General features: G+C 37.0%; 2 protein-coding genes across 8 annotated transcripts in view; one reads left to right on the top strand and one right to left on the bottom strand.

The window, feature by feature from the left end:
* Positions 1-12,006, bottom strand: part of LOC138332898 (integrator complex subunit 14-like) — a 38,250-nt gene extending 26,244 nt beyond the window's left edge. The window contains exons 1-3 of one of the 3 annotated variants that reach the window (XM_069280915.1): positions 11,907-12,006; positions 9,041-9,204; positions 8,608-8,778 (exon numbers count right to left, since the gene is read on the bottom strand). In XM_069280915.1, the coding sequence (XP_069137016.1) occupies positions 8,608-8,778; positions 9,041-9,202 (333 nt within the window). In that variant the 5' untranslated portion in view covers positions 9,203-9,204; positions 11,907-12,006. Of the gene's footprint in view, positions 1-8,607; positions 8,779-9,040; positions 9,205-11,795 lie in introns of all 3 variants that reach the window. The other 2 variants (XM_069280914.1, XM_069280916.1) reach the window with 2 other exon arrangements.
* A 218-nt stretch (positions 12,007-12,224) lies between these two features.
* LOC138332897 (sodium/potassium/calcium exchanger 2-like) overlaps positions 12,225-15,154 on the top strand; it is an 87,233-nt gene continuing 84,303 nt past the window's right edge. For 3 of the 5 annotated variants that reach the window (XM_069280913.1, XM_069280909.1, XM_069280910.1), the window contains exon 1: positions 12,225-12,356. The gene's annotated coding sequence lies outside the window, so the exon portion shown is untranslated. Of the gene's footprint in view, positions 12,357-12,526; positions 12,564-15,154 lie in introns of those variants that run through there. The other 2 variants (XM_069280911.1, XM_069280912.1) reach the window with 2 other exon arrangements.

Genomic DNA, 15,154 nt, shown 5'->3' with positions numbered 1-15,154 from the left:
GTCAGAGCCTCTCAAATTTATAACACAAAACGCTGTTCTCATTCCCAAAGGATCGTTTCTGGCTAGAATTTGGTTACGCAATCCAGACTCTATATATGTAGATAGTAGCGATTTATAAGTAAAAGTTTTTTTGACCTGCATGAGAATACGCGCCATTCGACTATTAAGCACTGCGGCCCTTCGGGCGAGAGGTGAACCTTAAATATAGGGAATTTTCAGGGACACATGGACAGCCTGAACTTATTTGAACTAATACTAAAACCATCTACTTGCCTCTTTTTCTGTTATCTTGTTGGTCCCAGTGTAAATTCATTAAAGCTCCATTTGTGTATTTTTTAAATATCATTGAATGTACACTGGTTTCTTGGTATAGATGTTTAGGCCTAGGTAGTGACCTCATTTTTACATGTAAAGTTATTATAAACTTGTATAATTCATAAATGGAGTACTCTATTCACGGTTGATTCATGGAAGACTGCTCTTCTATGATTTAAATTGTCCCAAAGTTTACACCACCAATCCAAACAAACAAAATACTCTGAGTTCTTTCACAGCAAGGTCTATAATTAAAAGGTATGGCTGGGTTCTATTCATGCCTGACAGGTTATGAGGTAATTCAAACTGTAGGATTGATTGATTTTTTTTTAGGAGTCTACCCCTAATTCCTGCCCTATTAGAACTGTTGTTCAGGAAGTTCAACGTAATTCCCCTAACCAAATCTGTTTAGTTAACAGCGTGACATCACTGGGAAAATGGGTAGAGGTAATATTGTTCCTGAGTATATAGACTTTAAATATATTTCTCTACTCATGTTCAAGAACACAGCACACATGTTACAGATAGATTTCTCTTTAATATACTTTCACGAATATATGTTTCTAAGTTCTTCTCTTCCCTCCCCTGCCTACACCCAATCGCAAAGTGTACTATGCTTTACCTTAAACATTAAGTTTATTGATGCAGATCTCAATATCTATCTCCGATAAATAACTTTCTCAGACACCGGTTGAACTCAACAAAATCTCACTGATCTTAACAAATATCAGCCCTGGTATTTATAGCTACTGTCACTGATCTCTAACAAAACCAGGCTTATATACAGCTACTGTCATCTGATCCTAACAAACCAGCTATATTATAGTCTACTGTCACCGATCTCATAACAAACCAGCTATATATCAGTACGAGTACTGTTGCCAAATCGATCCAAACAAAACCAGCTATATACAGCTACTGTCCACCGATCCTAACAAACCAGCTATATACAGCTACTGTCACTGATCTCAACAAACCAGCTTATACAGCTACGTGTCACTTATCCCAGCTACAGCTAGCTGTCAAGCGTTGCAAAATCCTAACAAACCAACTATATATAGCTACTGTCACCGATCAAACAAACCAGCTATATACAGCTACTGTCACTGATCCCAACAAACCAGCTATATTCAGCTAGCTGTCACTGATCCAGCAAACGTCAGCCGTAGCGTCGGTCCAAACCTAGCAACCAGCTATATTATAGCTACTGTCACCGATCTCAAACAAACCAGCTATATACAGCTACTGTTACTTGATCCATCAACAAAACAGCTATATATAGCATACTGTCACTGATCCTAACAAAACCACTGCTATATACAGCTATTGTCACTGATTATTCTCAACAAAACAGCTATAATACTAGTACTGTCACTGATCCTAACAAACCAGCTATATACAGCTACTGTCACCGATCTCAACAAACCAGCTATATACAGCTACTGTCCGACCTGATCCACAACAAAACCCAGCTATCTACCAGCTACTGTTACCGATTCTCAACCAAACAGCTATATACAGCTACTGTAACCGATCTCAAACCAGCTATATACAGCTACTGTTACCCGATCTCAACAAAACAGCTATATATAGCTACTGTCACTGATCCCCAACCAAACCAGCTATGATACAGCTACTGTCACTGATCGCTAATAAACAGCTATCTACACTTCAGTCAACGATCCAACAAACCAGCTATATATACAGCTACTTTCATGATTTCTCAACAAACCACTATTATACAGCTACTGTCACTGATCCTAACCAAACCAGCTATATACAGCTACTGTCACCTGATCTCAACAAACAAGCTATATACAGCTACTGTCACTGATCCCAACATCAGTACTCCGTTGCCAAATCCTATAAACCACCTAGCTACTGTAACCGATCTCAAAGAACAAACCAGCTATATAACAGCTTACTGTCACTGATCTCAACAAAACAGCATATATAACAGCTACTGTCACGATACCAGCTATATACAGCTTTGTCATCCTCAACAAACTAGCTATATACAGCTACTGTCACTGATCCCAACAAACCAGCTATATACAGCTACTGTCTGACTGATCCCTAACAAACACAGGCCTATATAACAGCTACTGTCACCGGACTCATTACGATCAGCTATACAAACCACCTTATAGATCCTACAAAACACTATCTTCTGTCACCGATCCAAACAACCAGCTATATACAGCTACTGTCACTGATCCGCAAAACAAACCAGCTATATACAGCTACGTCACTGTCCCAGCAGAACGTCAGTAGCGTCCGTCAACAAAACCAAGCTATATACAGCTACTGTCACCGGGATATCCCAAACAAACCACAGTAGCTAGTCCGTCACCGATCCCAATAAACCCCTTCTATACAGCTATCTGTCACTGAGCCCACAAACGTCAGTATTACACAATGCTTCACCAATACCAACAAACCACCTTCTATATCAGCTCCTGTCCCACCGATCCAAACAAACCAGCTATATACAGCTACTGTCACCACTGATCCCAACAAAACCAGCTATATACAGCTACTGTCACCGATCCAAACAAACCAGCTATATACAGCTACTGTCACCGATCCAAACAAACCAGCTATATACAGCTACTGTCACTGATCCTAACAAACCAGCTATATACAGCTACTGTCACTGATCCTAACAAACCAGCTATATACAGCTACTGTCACCAAACAGATCCCTAACAAAACCAGCTATATACAGCTATTGTCACCGATCTCAACAAACCAGCTATATACAGTCTACTGTCACTCGATCCAAATTAAAACAATCTATATACAGCTACTGTTTACCATCAAACAAACCACTAGATATAGCTCCTGTCACCTCGATCCAAACAAACCAGCTATATACAGCTACTGTCACCGATCCCAACAAACCAGCTATATAACAGCAACTGATTCATCAGATCCGTTGCCAAAATCACAAACCAGCTTCTATATAGCTCCTGTCACCGATCCCAACAAACCAGCTATATACAGCTCCTGTCACTGAACCCATCAACAAACCAGCTTTATACAGCTTACTGTCATCGATCCTAACAAACCAGCTATATACAGCTACTGTCACCCGATCTCAATCGAAACAAACCAGCTATATATAATACAGCTACTGTCACCGATCCTAAACAAAACCAGCTATATACAGCTACTGTCACCGATCCCAACAAACCAGCTATATATAGCTACTGTCACCGATCCCAACAAACCAGCTATATACAGCTACTGTCACTGATCCTAACAAACCAGCTATATACAGCTACTGTCACCGATCTCAACAAACCAGCTATATACAGCTACTGTCACTGATCCAAACAAACCAGCTATATATAGCTACTGTCACCGATCCAAACAAACCAGCTATATACAGCTACTGTCACTGATCCAACAAACCAGCTATATACAGCTACTGTCACCTGATTCCTAGACAAAACCAGCTAATTCCAAGCTACTGTCACATCCTAACAAACCATCTATATACAGCTTCTGTCACCGATCCAAACAAAACCAGCTATATACAGCTACTGTCCACTGATCTCAACAAACCAGCTATATACAGCTACTGTCACCGATCCAAACAAACCACTATATATAGCTACTGTCACCGATCCTAACAACCAGCTATTATATAGCTCCTGTTCAACAAACCAGCTATATACAGCTACTGTCACCGATCCAAACAAACCAGCTATATACAGCTACTGTCACCGATCCAAACAAACCAGCTATATACAGCTACTGTCACTGATCCTAACAAACAGCTATATAACAGCTACTGTTCACCTGATCTAAACAAACCAGCTATATATAGCTACTGTCACCAAATAAAAAAAAATCTGAACAAAAAACAGCTATATACAAGCTACTTGTCACTAGATCTCATATCAAACCAGCTATATACAGCTACTGTTACCGATCAAACAAAACAGCTATATATAGCTACTGTCCCCACTAGATCCCAACAAACCCAGCTATATACAGCTACTGTCACTGATCTCTATATATAGCAACAAACCAGCTATATATTAGCTACTGTCACCGGATCTCAACAAACCAGCTATATACAGCTACTGTTCACCGATCTTCAACAAACCAGCTATATACAGCTACTTGTCACTGATCCCAACAAACCAGCTATATACAGCTACTGTCACTGATCCCAGAACAAACGTCATATAGCTATGAGCCAATCTGCAACAAACCAGCTATATATAGCTCCTGTCACCGATCCAAACAAACCAGCTATATACAGCTACTGTCACTGATCTCAACAAAACAGCTATATACAGCTACTGTCACTGATCCTAACAAACCAGCTATATACAGCTACTGTCACTGATCTCAACAAACCAGCTATATACAGCTACTGTCACTGATCCTAACAAACCAGCTATATACAGCTACTGTCACCGATCTCATTAAACCAGCTATATACAGCTACTGTTACCGATCCAACAAAACAGCTATATACAGCTACTGTCACCGATCCCAACAAACCAGCTATATACAGCTACTGTCACTGATCTCATTAAACCAGCTATATACAGCTACTGTCACCGATCCTAACAAAACAGCTATATACAGCTACTGTCACCGATCCAAACAAACCAGCTATATACAGCTACTGTCACTGATCCTAACAAACCAGCTATATACAGCTACTGTCACCGATCCTAACAAACCAGCTATATACAGCTACTGTCACTGATCCTAACAAACCAGCTATATACAGCTACTGTCACCGATCCTAACAAACCAGCTATATACAGCTTCTGTCACCGATCCTAACAAACCAGCTATATACAGCTACTGTCACCGATCCCAACAAACCAGCTATATACAGCTACTGTCACTGATCCCAACAAACCAGCTATATACAGCTACTGTCACTGAATCTAACAAACCAGCTATATATAGCTCTGTCATTAAACGATCCATAACAAAACAAAACAGCTATATACAGCTACTGTCACTGATCCCAACAAACCAGCTATATACAGCTACTGTCACTGATCTCAACAAACCAGCTATATACAGCTACTGTCACCGATCCTAACAAACCAGCTATATACAGCTACTGTCACCGATCCCAACAAACCAGCTATATACAGCTACTGTCACTGATCCCAACAAACCAGCTATATACAGCTACTGTCACTGATCTCAACAAACCAGCTATATACAGCTACTGTCAACCGATCCTAACAAACCAGCTATATACAGCTCCTGTCATCGATCCAAACAAACCAGCTATATACAGCTTCTGTCACCGATCTCAACAAACCAGCTATTATATACAGCTACTGTCACCGATCCAAACAAACCAGCTATATACAGCTACTGTCACCGATCCTAACAAACCAGCTATATACAGCTACTGTCCACGATCCTAACAAACCAGCTATATATAGCTCCTGTCACCCGATCCTAAACAAACCAGCTATATACAGCTCCTGTCACCGATCCTAACAAACCAGCTAATATACAGCTTACTGTCACCGATCCTAAACAAACCAGCTATATACAGCTACTGTCACCGATCCCATAACAAAACCAGCCTATATACAGCTACTGTCACCGATCCAAACAAACCAGCTAATATACAGCTACTGTCACCGATCCAAACAAACCAGCTATATATAGCTACCTGTCACCGATCCTAACAAACCAGCTATATACAGCTTCTGTCATCTGATCCAAACAAACCAGCTATATACAGCTACTGTCACCGATCCTAACAAACCAGCTATATACAGCTACTGTCACCGATCCAAACAAACCAGCTATATACAGCTACTGTCACTGATCCTAAACAAACCAGCTATATACAGCTACTGTCACCGTCCAAATCCTACAAACCAGCTATATACAGCTACTGTCACCGATCCTAACAAACCAGCTATATACAGCTACTGTCACTGATCCTAACAAACCAGCTATATACAGCTACTGTCACTGATCCCAAACAAACCAGCTATATACAGCTACTGTCACTGATCTCAACAAACCAGCTATATACAGCTACTGTCACGATCACAACAAAACCAGCTATATATAGCTACTGTCAACTGATCCCAACAAACAGCTATATATACAGCTACTGTCACCGATCTCAACAAACCAGCTATATATAGCTACTGTCACCGATCCCAACAAACCAGCTATATACAGCTACTGTCACTGATCCCAACAAACCAGCTATATACAGCTACTGTCACTGATCACAACAAACCAGCTATATACAGCTACTGTCACTGATCTCAACAAACCAGCTATATATAGCTACTGTCACCGATCTCAACAAACCAGCTATATATAGCTACTGTCACCGATCCCAACAAACCAGCTATATACAGCTACTGTCACTGATCCCAACAAACCAGCTATATACAGCTACTGTCACTGATCTCAATAAAAGCTACGTCCGTCCACCGATCTAAACAAACCACCTAATATATAGCTCCTGTCACCGATCCTAACAAACCAGCTATATACAGCTACTGTCACCGATCCAAACAAACCAGCTATATACAGCTACTGTCACTGATCCTAACAAACCAGCTATATACAGCTACTGTCACCGATCCAAACAAACCAGCTATATACAGCTACTGTCACTGATCCAAACAAACCAGCTATATACAGCTACTGTCACTGATCCTAACACAAAACAGCTATATACAGCTACTGTCACTGATCCTAACATTAAACCAGCTATATACAGCTACTGTCACTGATCTCAACAAAACAGCTATATACAGCTACTGTCACCGATCCCAACAAACCAGCTATATACAGCTACTGTCACTGATCCTAACAAACCAGCTATATACAGCTACTGTCACTGTCACCCGTTGCCAAATCCAAACAAACCACCTATATATAGCTACTGTCACCGATCCCAAACAAACCAGCTATATACAGCTACTGTCACCGATCTCATTAAACCAGCTATATACAGCTACTGTTACCGATCAAACAAAACAGCTATATATAGCTACTGTCACCTATCCCAGCAATCCCAACAAACCACCTTCTTATAGCTCCTGTCACCGATCCAACAAACCAGCTATATACAGCTACTGTCACTGATCCCAACAAACCCAGCTATTGTACAGCTACGTTCACTGATCCTAAGCAAACCAGCTATAGCTCCCGTTCCAAATCCCAGCAACCACCTTCTATAGCTCCTGTCACTGATCCAAACAAAACAGCTATATACAGCTACTGTCACTGATCTCTAACAAACCAGCTATATACAGCTACTGTCACTGATCTCAACAAACCAGCTATATACAGCTACTGTCACTGATCTCAACAAAACAGCTATATACAGCTACTGTCACGATCCTAACAAACCAGCTATATACAGCTACTGTCACCGATCTCATTAAACCAGCTATATACAGCTACTGTTACCGATCCAACAAAACAGCTATATACAGCTACTGTCATACCGATCCCACACAAACCAGCTATATACAGCTACTGTCACTCGATCTCAACAAACCAGCTATATACAGCTACTGTTACCGATCAAACAAACAGCTATATATACAGCTACTGTCACCGATCCCAACAAACCAGCTATATACAGCTACTGTCACTGATCCTAAACAAACCAGCTATATATAGCTACTGTCACTGATCTCACAACAAACCAGCTATATATAGCTACTGTTACCGATCCCAACAAACTAGCTATATACAGCTACTGTCACTGATCCCAAACAAACCAGCTATATACAGCTACTGTCACTGATCTCCTACTGTCACCGATCTAAACAAACCAGCTATATACAGCTACTCACTTTCACCGATTCCAACAAACCAGCTATATACAGCTACTGTCACCGATCCCAACAAACCAGCTATATACAGCTACTCACTTTCACCGATTCCCAACAAACCAGCTATATACAGCTACTGTCACCGATCCCAACAAACCAGCTATATACAGCTACTCACTTTCACTGTGATTCCAACAAACCAGCTATACCTATACAGCTACTGTCACCGATCCCAACAAATCAGCTATATACAGCTACAGGTCACCGATCCCAATAAACCAACTATATACAGCTACTGTCACCGATCCCAACAAACCAGCTATATACAGCTACTCACTTTCACCGATTCCAACAAACCAGCTATACCTATACAGTTACTGTCACCGATTCCAACAAACCAGCTATTAAAAGCCTCTGTGTGAATTGACAATGCCATCTTATCATCACATTCTCTGATGATAAGTTATAAGATTATTACCTGACAAGGAGTAATGGAGCTCCACTGGTCGTTGATCACAGAACTGATGCCCGTTAGTGCAGACTCTATACTGGTGACATTGTACTCCTCCACTTTGTTTAATGCTGCCTTTATAGACTCAAAATCCCGAGTAAAACCAACTAGTTGTTCCCACAGGTAGGAAAAGACCACCTTGAATAATAATTACATTTATAACACGTTTACAATTATCAACAACAAGTAACATTGAGGTACATGATGTTAAGAAAAACATTTATATCACAACAAGTATCATTAACTAGTAATCACTGTTAACTCTGTAAAACACCAATTTTCTGCTCTGCAATGCCATTGAGATTTTTTGTTTGTAGAATGTAGAATTTCTGATTTAAATAGAAAAATGAGCTAGGTGTATGTTTCAGCTTAAAATTAATATTTTTTGTATATAACCAACCAGGGAAGTTAGCTCAAGTCTGCAGTTTGTAGACATGAAATCTAGTAGTGTATTGATTCCATGAATGGCTAGGTTTCGACGTTGGTATTCTTCTGGGCATTCTGTCCCTGTCACAGGTCTACTCATTGACAGAGAAACATCTAAAGCTATCACAGTCGGCATAGCTGCAAACGGAAACATTTTGCTTTAGTGAGTTTTAAGCATCATAATCAGTTACTAGATATAAAGTCAAAAGAAAAACACTGTATTCAACCCAATAGACAACACCATCTCTAATGGTTATAATCAGGTTATTATATATACAAACTAAACAATAGTAAATAAGCAACTTGAAAAAAGGAAATTTATTATTACAGAAACGAACGATCGATTTTGACCAATCAGATTAAGTGGTCAGTTTAAAAACTAGGAATCTTTTTTTTTTTTTTGTAACTGTTTATTTTTCAAAATAGGAATATTTGTAGAGCTGCATGGTCAGTTCCAGATTAATAAGCAGTCAACTTAAATCACATCGAGGAAAAAACCAATTGGCAATTTACTAAATTCAACTTTATTGGTGCTGAATTATGGGAGTACTTTGGAGGTTTACAACTGTATTTATATGCGATATGGAATTATCAGATAATTTAGGCCTATTTGTTTTTCTACATTCAAATAAGTACTTTAATGGGATCTCAACAAACCAGCTACATGTATATATCTATATTCAACCAATTTTTTTAGATTAGAAGGAACAGTTCATTGATGATTAATGTTGCTTTGTTTAAAGTGTACACGGAATGGTTTGGTATATAAGGCTTGATAAATGCGTCTTTGGATAAAATTTAGAATGATGAAAGAACAAGTTTCATGGCGATTATGGTATTAGAGATAATGCGACTTTTCTCTAGAACACACCTGAAGCCCCAAGCCATTGACCCCGATTCGGGACCCCTGACCTGTGACGTCACGAGGACAACGGGACCTAATCTACTCGCATAAGATAGAGAGGCGATTTTTGGTATCTGTCATCTAATATAAACTATCTGTTTGTAAATATCGATTTTGAAGACACAAATACCTGTGTTCATGTCTGATACCTATTTAATATTATCCTTAATCACAGATATGAGTTTGAAAAACGCTTGAAAACAGGGATTTATACCATGCATATATGTATATTGATGTACCTGTCTTAGATAAATGAACATCTCTACCCAATTATTGCATAATTATACACAATAAAATGTTTATAATAATCCACGTACGTTGTATATCTGCGGTGGTTGGAACCACATATAATGTGAATATGATATCAAGGATTCTCGATTATGTTATCCAAAGCCCGACTCAGGTCTTTGAATGTCTACTGGTCAAACCCGCTTAACAAATTTCTTACCTTTTTTTTTATAAAACCTGCCCATACGATTAAGTTATGATTCCAAACAGAATTTTTTGCATATATGTAAATGCATCTTCTAATTGCGTTATATCTGAAATCGATCTATTTGTTTTTTGACGAAATACATTCAGCTTACATATAATACAGTACACTCGACGACTTGTTGATATTTCGCTCAAGTTCATTCATTAGTGTCTTTAATTGAAAAATAAATCATGCACGGGTCAGACGAAAACAATGCGACTGAAGATGTCTATGTGATAAGTCTAATCCAAGTAGCAGATATAAAGTACAGAACAAAAACAGAACTGTTATTCCGAATAGCCAATGTCGTACATGCTGCATTAGTCTCTATACCTATATACTGCAGTAACTAAACCGCGTGGTCAACCGAGACTAATGAGGGGGCTAACCAGATTACGTAAGAAAGGTGTTTAGTGACCTGTCACGCTTTGTTGATTAGCTCGCGTCATGTGTCAAAAGTAAGATCACAGGTAAGTAAGCGATGGACCATCATGTAATTGTAATATTTGTTTACATTTAAAAATCCCTGGTTTACAGTAAAATATACTGTTCCAACATAACATATAATAAGTGTATCAATTACTAGATGTACAGTATATATTTCAGAAAGACTCATTATATATTTGTCTTGTATATTCTGGTTACACGTAAATGTATTTTTATAACAAAAACTACAAAATTATTGACAAATGGCATGTCGAGAAAGAACAATGCAAATATAATGCTCAATGTCAGAATTTTGATATTTCTGATAGTTGCTAGATTTCGGATATCCATTTTTTACTCCCCTACTAATTTATGTCTATGATATCTACGTGTATTGAACTATGAAATACATTTAAAACATTTTCTTTTTTTCGTTATGTTGGTTCTTGACATCAGAAACATTTATACATATATATTTCTGTTGAAATCCAAAAGCCTAGAGAGAATTTTTATTTATACAGAAACATATATTCAAATGAATAATTATATAACCATTAATTTATTTTATTTAACCGTTTTTTGTACTTAAGCACATTATTCTGATGCATGTAAAATGGTTCTGATGATGGATGGCCTAACCATCCGAAACAAGTAGACTCAATAAATCATTTTTTGTAAAGAATCCTTAGTTGTTTAACTGTTATATTTTGATTTGTTTAATTTTGAACAGTTGAAGTCATTACGCCTAGCCACCACAATGAGCTAGGAATATAAACATATTCCACACAATAAACAGACCTGTATCTAACTTAAAACCACATGCACTGCAATCAAACAATCTACAAGTCATATAGACTTATCAAGCAATGTGAATGTAAGCCTAGATTTATTTTGTCTGTTTGTAAACATTACTGGGTACAGCACCTGAGCAGGACGAAGTGACGTTTAGTCAAAATCTACATAAAATTGACATCTAACAAAGAATGCAGTCGGGCTATGCATTTGTGATTAAAACAACACTTTGATTGTTTATGCCTTAAGAATTAACGTTGTCTTTTCTTGTCGACAACTACCAGTCTTCAGCTTCATCAGAGTCCGCACATGTCGAACGTTACGCCATCTTTGAGGTCAGAAGTTCAAAAACAAAAATTAAAGGCAGCTACTAATAGCATCGGTAAATCAAAAATATATTACATATTTCATGACACTCATAGGTTTCATTTAAAATAGAATATACAGGCATGTTGATAAAAGTAGCTAGAAAGCATAAATAGATGGGTCGTGATAAAATTATTGACGAACTATATTTTTGTTAAGATACCGGAAGATGAGATTCATCCGCATTTGAAGTGCCCTCTGGGCATGCGTACATCATTATTAGCATCAGCAGCAACCATGGCATCGTCTGACGAACTGTCACCAAGACAGTACAGTCTTCATTACTAATTTATGTGACGAAGACAGGACCACTTTCTGACATGAGGCGTAAGTTAGGTTTTTTGTTTACATATTTCATACAAAGTATTCTTGTTAAACAACTGATATTATGCCAAGAAGCTATATTGGCCTAGTGGATCTATATAATATTATGCTATATTAGTGCAAGCAGTTGAGTAGATCCTAGGACCAATATTAGGAAAGGATATCATACCACCTAAGGTTTTTGATGGGTACCCATTGTGTCCCAAAAAGGTAATGTAGTAAATTGCATAACTTTGATGACTACTGTTAAAATGTATTGTCATCAAAACAGAGATTTAAATATAATTGGGATAAGTAACTAGGGCTGTTGATAACACCTGTTATATTTATTGCGAAATGATTTGATGATTTGATTTACAAATCAAACTTATGATTTTACACTTTCCAAATTATGTCAATATTAAGTGCATGCAGTTCTACTTCTGCCATCCACAGTCAACGTTCCGACTATTTTGATACATTGGGTGAATGCTCAATTTAGTGCAGTGAAAGTTACAATCAATATCAATTTGATGAAGCTATTATGAAGACATTTTAAAAGCTCACTTTAACCTTTCCGAAATAGCTTTTGATTTTTAACTTGTTATGTTCTCTTTTTGTCAAAGAAATTTGCATTTAAATTGTTCTACATTTTTCTCTGCCTCTCTCAGTTTAAATCAAACTTTCCATATTTATTGACATTTGTAAAGTTTGCATTTACAAAGTTATCATATAATTAAGTATATACATATAATTAATTTTTCCAAATAACAAAAATACCAAATCTGGCTTTCTGATTGGCCAACATTTTTTTTGCATACCACTATGAAAAAAAAATCTGAGAATGGCACGAAACCCTGACGTTATTGTGACATCACAATAGAGACATTGACGTTGCGTATTGATTCGGAAAAAAGAATCCCTTGAAAAACTACTATAATGTTACAATTAAACATACTTCATTTTATCAAATAGAGTATAAAATTAATTATAAGTATTGATGTCATTATTTTTTAATTCTATTGGGTTATGAAAAAACATGGATTTACACAGTTTGCAAACAAATTTTTTTTTCATACCCCGATAAAATTAAAAAATAGTGACATCAATGCTTAAATATATTTCTCTCATACCTACACATGTAATACAGTTGTTTGGCCAGTTTCGAATTTAAGCCAGTTCCGAATATTTGTTAAATCAAATTCGAAATAAATTAAAACTATGATTTTTCATTCATACCTGGAACCTGTTATGCACCTAGAGTAATTTCCTTAAAGTTCAAGTAATCTTTTTCTTTCAATGAATATTTACGCTGCGAGCGATGACATTTTTTCCTTACGGCGTTTTGGATGCCATTGCTTTAAGTCGTGGTCGCTGGAACGCTTTATAACAATTAACATAATTACATGGTTCATTAAATGTGACAGCTTTTTTAAAATCTATTAAAGAATATTACTATGTTCAAAAGTATATAGCTTTTGGTAAAGGAGAAAAAGAAATTAATAGATTCAATAAAGATTGACAAAAATGGTTAAAACTACTTACAAGTGGAACTTGCAAACCCCTGACAGTTTGTTTGTCCATATTTTAAATTGAAATGAAATAGTTATTTATACATGTTTTTCCATGTGTCATGCTTGCACTATGTATACATTTGTATAGATCTGTGAAGTGATATCCATCCATTTTCTGTCTTTTTTGTGTCTTTTTTTCCATTTCTATCTCTTATGTTAATTGTTTATTTATTAGTTTATATACCATCCCTCTTCATACCTTTATCCTCCTTTACCTCCTTCCCCCCTCCCCGTCTGTTTCCCTCCCCCTGCCCCCTTTTCATAAATAGTAATTAAAAAACAATGTAATCATTTCTAGTGTATGAGAGGTAAATGCCAGAATGGAAGGAAATGGAAGTAATGTGCATGTATATGTGGCAAATGTAGTCTTTGTTAAAACATTGTTTGGAAAATAAAAAATAAAAAAAAAAACAATTAACATCGCTGAAATAAACACGTTTGCAAAAGTGTAATGGAAAATATTTTTGCATCAATTTGAAGGACAATGTGATATCTTTTGAATACTTTAAGTCGTGATAATCAAATTTATCATATTTTTTGAAAGATACATCTACAAATACCGTCGTGATTCCGAATATTGAAAATTAGGTCAATAAAAAACGGTGATTGAACTGACTCAAACAAGCTACTACGCTCTATATAGATGTTATTATGTTGCATTTTATATATTTGTTATTTATTTTAATAACTAATGTGAAATATTTTAAGACAAAAATAATTTGTCATTAGAGAAGTTGATGTGGTACTGTTATTCAAATTTCGCTCAAAGTTGAATTCATGTCCGAAGGTGTCGTCTGCTGAGAGTGGTTTTGTTGAACAAATGTTGTGCCTGCTTTGTTTTTTTGTAATATTCAATGTCCTTTTCTCTTATTCAGTGATTTACATATTGTTCTCATGAAATGTGTGGCATAAACAAATAAGTATGAAAGAGTTATCCCCCCTATTCGGAACTCATAAATCTGTTAAAAAATGACAAAATAGCCCTGTTGTCTTCAGCTGGATGTGCAGTGTAATTCTGGACATTGGAAAATAATTATGGTGTTATTACAGAGTTATGGCATATTTTTACTAAATCCATTCACATTTAGTCTTCAAACAACACCGATATGGAAACCTATTTGAAACTGGCCAAACAACTGTACTGACTGGTCCAGGGCAATACACTCATGTCACCTGAGGCTGTATTGCATGTTCACCCATGTTAACAAAATTACTATTTTTAGGTACAATTTAAAAAAAATTATTTTA

This window comes from Argopecten irradians, chromosome 10 (assembly GCF_041381155.1).
Source record: "Argopecten irradians isolate NY chromosome 10, Ai_NY, whole genome shotgun sequence".
NCBI classification, from domain to species: Eukaryota; Metazoa; Mollusca; class Bivalvia; order Pectinida; family Pectinidae; genus Argopecten; species Argopecten irradians.
This window is presented reverse-complemented; position numbering and strand designations above follow the sequence as displayed.